The 8,732-nt window shown below is 24.8% G+C and overlaps 3 protein-coding genes across 4 annotated transcripts; 2 read left to right on the top strand and 1 right to left on the bottom strand.

Moving 5' to 3' along the window:
• Positions 1–56: 56 nt before the first annotated feature.
• On the top strand, positions 57–3,610 carry LOC122636951 (lysine-specific demethylase 8). The gene is made up of 10 exons (XM_043828666.1): positions 57–185; positions 271–363; positions 1,227–1,421; positions 1,498–1,642; positions 1,717–1,894; positions 1,975–2,136; positions 2,228–2,445; positions 2,573–2,731; positions 2,802–3,061; positions 3,364–3,610. The coding sequence occupies exons 3-9, from the start codon at positions 1,246–1,248 to the stop codon at positions 3,057–3,059; spliced, it is 1,296 nt and encodes a 431-aa protein (XP_043684601.1). The 5' UTR covers positions 57–185; positions 271–363; positions 1,227–1,245; the 3' UTR covers positions 3,060–3,061; positions 3,364–3,610.
• LOC122636953 (UDP-N-acetylglucosamine transferase subunit ALG14 homolog) lies at positions 325–1,228 on the top strand. 2 transcript variants are annotated; one of them, XM_043828668.1, is made up of 2 exons: positions 325–463; positions 548–1,228. In XM_043828668.1, exon 2 carries the CDS (start codon positions 564–566, stop codon positions 1,194–1,196), a length of 633 nt encoding a protein of 210 aa, XP_043684603.1. In that variant the 5' UTR covers positions 325–463; positions 548–563; the 3' UTR covers positions 1,197–1,228. The 2 variants fall into 2 exon arrangements, with proteins under 2 accessions (XP_043684603.1, XP_043684604.1); XM_043828669.1 differs by having other exon boundaries at positions 346–479.
• Positions 3,211–8,087, bottom strand: LOC122636942. The gene is made up of 16 exons (XM_043828644.1): positions 8,015–8,087; positions 7,806–7,920; positions 7,585–7,700; positions 7,300–7,476; positions 7,149–7,207; positions 6,430–6,885; positions 5,917–6,359; positions 5,748–5,840; positions 5,518–5,665; positions 5,021–5,387; positions 4,493–4,922; positions 4,284–4,345; positions 4,087–4,170; positions 3,807–3,932; positions 3,557–3,735; positions 3,211–3,448 (listed from the first exon to the last, which is right to left on the bottom strand). The coding sequence occupies exons 2-16, from the start codon at positions 7,904–7,906 to the stop codon at positions 3,359–3,361; spliced, it is 2,931 nt and encodes a 976-aa protein (XP_043684579.1). The 5' UTR covers positions 7,907–7,920; positions 8,015–8,087; the 3' UTR covers positions 3,211–3,358.
• Between the last annotated feature and the right edge of the window lie 645 nt (positions 8,088–8,732).

Raw genomic sequence — 8,732 nt, 5'->3', positions numbered from 1 at the left:
AATAAGTAATCTCCCCCCTTCCGTTGCACCCAACAGCACGGCCAACGTCGAAGTGCCATGGATGAGGAATTCCGAGAATTCAAAACCGTTAATGGCGCGGGGAGAAGTGGAGGGGCATGTCACGTGACTTACGCAGATTAAGCATGCGCAGATACTGAGGTTACTCAGGAACGTATCAACCAAATGTATGTGGGTGATCAGAGACATGTACAAAGTTGCTTGTAGTGCCAATCATTTTCTATCTCCTCTTTCTTTTTTCTTTCTTTGTAGCAAATATTTGCTTTTTATATATCAACATTCTACGACGTTTGGCATTGTCTTTATATTATTACAATGAAAGATTTGTCCGCACTTGGAAGATTTGTATGTTATTACTCATATGAATTATACACTTAAACATAACATTCAATCAATTATTGCCTGGAAATCCTAATTCTATAAATTAAGGATTTAGAAAGATATTGTTTGTATATCTATATCTATATATTCATTTAATAATAATGTAAAAATTATGTTTTATTATTATAATGAATACAATTTGTTTCAGATAACAAAAGGATAAAATGATCTTATCATATATTTATATTTTTTTAATTATATTTCTTATGATCATTATTATAAGAATTTTATTTTTATTATTCATGAAAAGTGGAAGAATAACAGTGAGAAATTTCAGAGAAACATCTGCAAAAGCTATGATAATTTTAGGATCAGGAGGACATACAGCAGAAATGTTACGAATTGTTAAACATATGAATTATGAAAATTATACACCTAGAATATATGTTTGTGCTTCTACTGATAAAATTAGTATAGAAAAAGTAAAAGAAATAGAAGGAAAAAGAAATGATTATAAAATAATAAAGATTACTAGAAGCAGAGAAGTTGGTCAGTCATATATTTCTTCTGTATGGACAACTGTTATAGCGACATTAGAAGCTGCATCTCTTTTATGGTTTGAAAAGCCAGAGTTACTTTTATGTAATGGTCCGGGAACTTGTGTTCCTTTGTGTATTATAGCATTTGTATTTAAGATATTTTATGTTCTTAATATTACTACTGTGTTTATAGAAAGTTTTTGTAGAGTTAAGACATTTTCATTAACAGGAAAAATTTTATATTACTTGGTAGATCATATAATTGTACGATGGCCAGGTTTAAATAAATCTTTGTATGACAAAGTTTATTCATCATAATTAAATGTATTTATTTTTAAATTAATATAGTTCATAATTTTGGACACCTATGCCAATCTCAGAAAGCACAATAGAGCATACTAAAATGGCTTTTGAGGCATATATAACCACCGAATTAATAGATTGGATATTATTGAAAGAAGATTTAAAATATTTACCAACTGAAATAGAAGTACATGTAGCACCTATGATTGATGTATTACAAAGAGTTAGCATGCAAAAATTGTAAATATATAATTGTATTATTTTATGTTGGTAACAATTTATAAATATTCTTATTGATGTCATATTTTTATTAAAGAGAGAGAACAACAAACTGGATAAATAAGTCTTTAATTAGAATAGAAGCTTGTTTAGATCGTACATGGCAACTGTTGAATTCAGGTCACTGGAAAGATGTTCCATTATCGTACAGATATAGTTATTCTTTTTGTAGCCTGTTAAAGGTATAGAATAGCCTTAATAGTTCAATGATTTATACTATAATAATGAATATTTTAGTGTCTATTTATATTTTTAGGTAATATTGTTAGAAATTGAACATGAACAAAACAAAGAAAAATCTACAGATACAGAAATACAAGTTTTACAAGAAATTATTCAACAAATTGACAAGGGTATTCTATTAGGTGCTCCTTTACCAAATAAGCCGTCATTACTTACATCGATTGCTTCAAAAATAAATAATCATTATACTAGTAAGTGTCACTACTTATCGAAGAAATTTCTAATATCAAAATAATTATCATACCAAAAATATAAAGTGTACTCTTTGTAGAATTTGTCAGATCACTTAATGCAAAAAAGATAGAAATTGATTACAGTAAAGTTTCTCAATTATTGCTACCTGAATTTTTACAAATTAATCGATATAGAATACCTTCTATGGAATCATTTTATAAAGACATTTTTATACCAAAAGTTCCAGCCATAATAACAGGTAACTATTAATTTCGTTCTAATAGTATAAATAGAGAGAAAGAGAATATATATATGGCATGAATCAGTATATTTATCATAAATTCTTCTAGATTCTATGAAGCATTGGAATGCCTTACATTTATGGCAGGATATTAATTATCTAAATAAGATCGCTGGAAGTCGCACTGTGCCTATTGAAATAGGATCTCGTTACACAGAAGAAGATTGGAGCCAAGATTTGATTACATTTTCAGAATTTTTACAATCTCATATAATTAAAAATACTCCAAAAGTTGGTTATTTGGCTCAACATCAACTTTTTGATCAGGTATTACTTGAGACAAGATTACCGTATAATAACAAACTATATATATGTAGTGTGATAACATAATACATATTATCTTACCATTATATTTTTATAAACTTTTTATTATTTAATTACTTATTATTAACAGATACCAGAACTAAAAAATGATATAGTTGTACCAGATTATTGTTCTTTTTCTGATAAAGAAGATTCAGAAGTTGAGCCACCAGATATAAATGCGTGGTTTGGGCCGGCTGGAACTGTATCACCCCTACATTTTGATATTAAAAATAATTTATTGTGTCAGGTATAGGACAATATGTATACATATTTATTATTGCAATTCTATTACTAATATTTAGCATTGATGTGTTTAGGTTTTTGGTTATAAAAGAATATTTTTATACGATTCATCTGATTCTATAAATTTATATCCCTATGATACAAAATTACTTTATAATACAGCGCAAGTAGATCCCCTTAAACCTGATTACATAAAATGGCCAGATTTTAAAAAAGCGAAAGGTTTCATGTGTTACTTAGGACCAGGAGAGATGTTATATATACCACCAAATTGGTGGCATCATGTAACTGCACTTACACCAAGTTTTTCAGTTAGTTTTTGGTGGACTTAAAGGTAACTCAAAATAATAAGACTTAATCATAAGCATTGCACAGCTCATATAAACAAGTTTCAACAATATTATATGTCTTTATATAGGAATTATATTTTTAACAATTAAATAAATTCAGAATAAAATATATTTACATCCATAGAAAATATAAGATAACCACTTTTATACTTTTCTTTATTAACATTTTATAAGATTTATTTATTCTAATCTGATATATTTTATTTTTTTATCATAAAAATAAATTTAAGTATATTTACTTCGTCAAATTACTTTTATACAGTAATAATGCATGTTTGTTTTCAAGGTAAAGAAGGATATTCTTCATCAATCTTGCAATGAACACGACATGTTGGACATGATTCATCTTGTTGGAACCATTCTTTAATACACTAAAATATACGTTATTTATGTTTATAATATTTTTGGTATGCACTTTTGAAGCTATATTTACTTATTATTATAAAGTTTGGTTACTGATATGATGTTATATACCATACCTTTTTATGAAATTTATGTTGACATTCTAATGAATAAATCTGCTTATGAGTTAATTGTAAATTATCCATACATATAATGCAATCAGATTCTTCATAGTCATTTTTCTTAATTTCTTGTGTAATAGTTACATACCATGGATATTTTGTTGAACAAATAAATTTCTTCTTAACAGTAATTACTAAATAATATTATCACACATTATAATATAAAAGAAAACATTTGAAAAATAAATAATATTTTATATCTTACATGATGATAATGATGATGAGTTATACAGGTTTTTTTGTTTTTGTCTTAATGACTTTGTAATAATGGAGCATGATAGATTATTTAACGATTTTGATTTCTTTGAATTCATTAATTTTTTGGTTTTATCTGAAATTATCAAAGTTTTTATATAATGAAATTTAATAAGAAAAGATTTATTCTTATCCAAATTGAATTTATAAAAGATCAAATTTGCTCGTTTACTATTTATTTATTCAATTAGGAAACATACAAATTGACTTAGTTAATATAATGTTCTTACTTTTTACTTCTTTTTTACTTGGTATAGATAAAGCAGTAGTAGTATTTTTTGTATTTTCCTTTGTTTTAATGTAAGTGCATAAATCTGAAATATACAAACATATTTACATAATAAGATTTACGAGTTTTACTTACGACTTATTTGATGCGATAAAATATACTTTTATATATCCTGGATAATTATGTTTAATAGTATACCTGTTAGAGATTCTTCTTTATTACATTTTCGGAGATCATTCAAACTTTCCAAAAGATACAGACTGTATGAACAAAAAGACAGTTTGCTAATTATATGGAAATTTTGAATTATTATGATTATTAATTATTTTCTAAGTTTGGATAATTTCTAAGTTTATTAATTTTTAAATAAACAATTATTTTCTAAGTTTTGGATAATATGTACATACTCTGATATTCCTGCATATTTGCTCTGTAGTATATTCATTAATTTATTTGTAGAATTGATCCAGATTTCTTTGCTGTTTCGTTCGATATTTATATTATTTTCTTTTATTATATCTTCAGTATTCAGTTTCTTTTGTCCAATGGAATCTACTTGTTCTATCAATAATTTATAGTCTGTTTTATTAGGTATACCAATTGATTCTGATTTATTATTGTCACAGGTTTGTGTCATATTATTGTTAGCGATATCATTTGGAAAATTTTTATTTATTGCACTTTCTGGTTCTCTTTCATTATCAACATCTCCTAAGATTCTATCAATGTGATTATCATATTCATTTATATTTTTTTCTAACATAGAATTTCCTACTTCGTTATTATCAATACGTTCTAAATGACATTGAATAGCTTCATTATTCTCTTCACTTAAATCTGTAAAAATTTATAAAGTATAATATATTTACTTTCTTATTGTGTTGTTATATTCTAATTGCACTTATTATATTTATAGATTTATGTTAAAATTTTACCAGATTTCTTTAAAATATTTTCTGTATCATTCTCTGTGTGCTCTTTAAATTTATCTTTTGTCTTAATCAAGTTAATATTAGAACTCTTTTCAACAATTTTGTCATTAGAAAATCCTTCTAAATTTGATTGATGGAAATGAGAATTTGATAAAGGATGCAATAATAATGATGAAGGTAAAATCATAGGTAAATTCTGTGGTGAAATTTTTGTTATGTGTTTATCTAATACCATGAAAGCATCGCAGACAATTGTAGATAAAGATTTATTTGGATACACAGGTAGATTTATAGAACTCATATTTATCTCATCCAGTTTTTCAATTTGTGTTTTTGATTCTAACAAAGATTTACATTTCAAAAACTCCGCCTATTATAAATGAATTAACAGAGATATATGCCAGTTATATAATTACAATAGATACAATATTATAGATATTGTTGGTTTGTTTGATTATTACTGATATATTAAAGCAAATATAAAATTTACTATACTACACCTCACATTCTGTAGATAATTTCATGAACTGGTTTAGTGTTAACAACCATTCAGTATAATCTGGAATGATATGCATTCCAGTACATTGTTTAATCAAAGAATTCAACTTATATATGATGTCTAATGATAAATTGCAATAGTCAATGCCACTATATTAAACAAATATACATTTAATACGATTTACATATTTTTTTTTTCAATGTGTAAATATATATAAAGTTAGCTACTTACTTCATTAACATATTTTTGTTGAAATAATATTGGGATTCTAATGATTTTTGCAAAAAGGATTTTTTTAACTTTACATCATTATCTTGAAGAATACTAGAGAATAAAAAATTATATATATATATATATACATATGTAGTTATTTATAATTAAACAAATTTTAAGTACATACTTTAGTTCCTCATTTTTCTTATTTATTTCAGCTTCATAATCTTTCACAGTCTTAAGTAATTGTACGTTGTCTTCTCGTAATATTTTTTCTATGGTATTTTTCTCTTCTATTAATAGTTTAAAATTGTATTCATTATCCTTTTTTTCTTGTTTCAATCTATTTAAATTTGATTTTAACGTTAATACATCCGCATTTAATGCTTCATATTTATTTGATATTTCTTCAGAAATATGCGATTCATATGCATCCAATCTATCAATTAATATTTTACGTTCTTCAATAACAGCTTTCATGATAGAATCTTTCTTTTCTAGTTTTAACTTAAAACTATCTTCCATGTCCGTTTTTTCTTTTGAAAGTTTAGCAAAATTTTGTACTATCATGAAATAATTATGTGCTAGTAATTTATACTTATCTTGGAGTGTTGGTGACAAAGGTAGCTCCTGAAAAATAAAAAAATGGATATAACGAAACTCAAATTTAGGAAAAATTTGAATAAATTTAAGAGCTTACATTATTTGTTGATTGTTCGAGATCTTGAATAAATAAATTTTTTACTGTATTACTAGTTATATTTTTTTCTAAGAAGAAATTTTTTATAGAATTTTGTGAATTATTTTCATGTACTGTTTTATGCTGTAATGTATCATCATATACTATATCAGTACAATTGTCTTTGTTGATTATATCATTATTATAATTAAAGTATCTATCTTTCTTGTAAAAAGTTGGTTGTTCATAATCATCATTTTCTTTGGTATTATTTACAACAAGATGTTCATTAATGGGATTTAAACCAAATTTATTCTCACTTTGATATATTGGATTTATTTTTGTTTTATTTGTTGAACAGTTATTCAAAGAAATTAGAGATGACTCGCAAGTATTTTCATTTTGATAAAAATGATTAGCTTTATTGTTATCATTTTCAAAAGCATCACTTGTTAAACCAGACAGCTTTTGAAGATTCTGTAATTTATGATATTATTAATATTTTCATCCTAATTGCGTGCTTAATATTGATTAAGAAGATATATTTAAAATATATAGGAAGAAATAAATTTTTTGTTTTTTAAATGTACATTTACTGACAAAAGTTAAGAAACAAAGTAATCGTTCGCCCATTTTTATATATTCTTTATCGTATTTTGGAAGATAAAAAATATTGTATAAAAGTAGACAAACGATTACTTTGTTTCTTAAATTCTGTCAGTAAGTATATATATACAGACCTGATCAGTTTCACTGTCATTATTAGTAACACACTCTTTATATAATATATTTTCATTATCTGCAAATCAATTTTTAAGGTAGCATTATTAATTGTTTTATTTTTTATATTAACGAAACTTAGATTACTCATATAATTACAATTGGTTATACCTGTTAGTGTGGTATCTTCATATTCATCAGTTTCACTTTGCAATATTAATTCATATTGTTGAGTTACTTCATGTTCAAATATTTGAAACATTTGTTGAAAAGCTTGTGGAACACAGATATAATCTCCAATTCTAATAAGTTTTGGGGATTTAAGTAAGAGATTCAATATATCTGAATCTAAAAAAAGAAATAATAATATGAAAAAATAAATTTTAACTACAAATTATAAATTAACATAATATAACAACATTGTATAGATTATCTATTAAAAATTAAATTATTTACCTAAATATTCATCTGTTCTTGTAATATATGCCATAATTTCTTTTGTTTCATACCACTTTGATAATAGTTTGTTTCTATGAACTATTATATTTAATTTAATAAATTCATACATAATCCTAATAAAAAATATATAAAATATTTATACAGAATATTTATCGAGTTTAAATAAAATCTTTATGGTAGTTATTACTATTAGTTCATTTTTATAGTGATTTACTTACTCCAGTAAGAAACGACACTGCTGCAATGTTTCTGAATCAATATTTTCAAGCTCAAATTCTGACAGAATATCTGTGCTATTTATGTTCTCATTATCAAACATGTCTTCACGAGGTTCTAACTTTTGTAAAAAGAAAAAATATATATAATTTATAAATGACAAGTAACATGCATTTGTATACATTGATATAAACCACAAAAATAATCTTACATTTTCATGTAGGATACCAAAATTATTTTCTCGCAATTTAATTAGTTTCATTAATTTCATTTCTTTGTCAGATCTGTAAGTATATCAGAAGAAATATTATTAAAATATTATTGTTACAATAAAATATTAGAATGTTTTATTTAAGTTATACATATTTTCAATATTGTAAATTTCTTACATTTCTTGAAATGTCTTGCTGCATTCTTGTTGTGTGCTCTGAAGATGAAGAAAATTTGGTCTTTTACATTTTGAGATTGGCTTTATAAGTCGCTATATTGTAATAAAAATCAATATATAAAAATAAAATATATAAAGAATGCTTGATATTAAAAATGTATAGAAATGAGTACTAAAATTAATAATCATATTCATACATGTTTTTTAATAGCACCATTAACTACAGAATTAGATACTAGTAGTGTTGATAAAGAGGAGTCTTCAATAACTGATACAACTTTGGCATCATCGTTTAATATTTCAATTTTTGTTATGACACTTCTATCTTCAGTTCCACAGTTTGATGTAAAACATGAGCGACCTATCATATCCTATTTAAAGACATATAATTAAAGATATCTGTAATAAAAGTATATGATATTTAATATATTTATTACCTTATCTGAAAGTTTGTTTACTATACATAGTTTGCTTTTTTGAAATTTCCAACAAACTGGATGAAAGTTCAATTTGCAAGGATTACTTGCATTGCTACATGTGA

The sequence above is a fragment of the Vespula pensylvanica genome, chromosome 24 (genome assembly GCF_014466175.1).
Source record: "Vespula pensylvanica isolate Volc-1 chromosome 24, ASM1446617v1, whole genome shotgun sequence".
Classification (NCBI taxonomy): domain Eukaryota; kingdom Metazoa; phylum Arthropoda; class Insecta; order Hymenoptera; family Vespidae; genus Vespula; species Vespula pensylvanica.
This window is presented reverse-complemented; position numbering and strand designations above follow the sequence as displayed.

Bases quoted from the DNA above. Each gene is read 5' to 3' on its own strand.
- LOC122636953 (XM_043828668.1), top strand. From the start codon at position 564: ATGATCTTATCATATATTTATATTTTTTTAATTATATTTCTTATGATC.
- LOC122636942 (XM_043828644.1), bottom strand. From the start codon at position 7,906: ATGTTTGATAATGAGAACATAAATAGCACAGATATTCTGTCAGAATTT. The intron at 5,666-5,747 runs GTAAGTAGCTAA...TGTTTAATATAG, and splicing joins AACAAAAATATGTTAATGAA to TGGCATTGACTATTGCAATT. The intron at 4,346-4,492 runs GTATGTACATAT...TTGTTCATACAG, and splicing joins AAATATGCAGGAATATCAGA to TCTGTATCTTTTGGAAAGTT.
- LOC122636951 (XM_043828666.1), top strand. From the start codon at position 1,246: ATGCCAATCTCAGAAAGCACAATAGAGCATACTAAAATGGCTTTTGAG. The intron at 1,643-1,716 runs GTATAGAATAGC...TTATATTTTTAG, and splicing joins CTTTTTGTAGCCTGTTAAAG to GTAATATTGTTAGAAATTGA. The intron at 2,732-2,801 runs GTATAGGACAAT...TGATGTGTTTAG, and splicing joins AAAATAATTTATTGTGTCAG to GTTTTTGGTTATAAAAGAAT.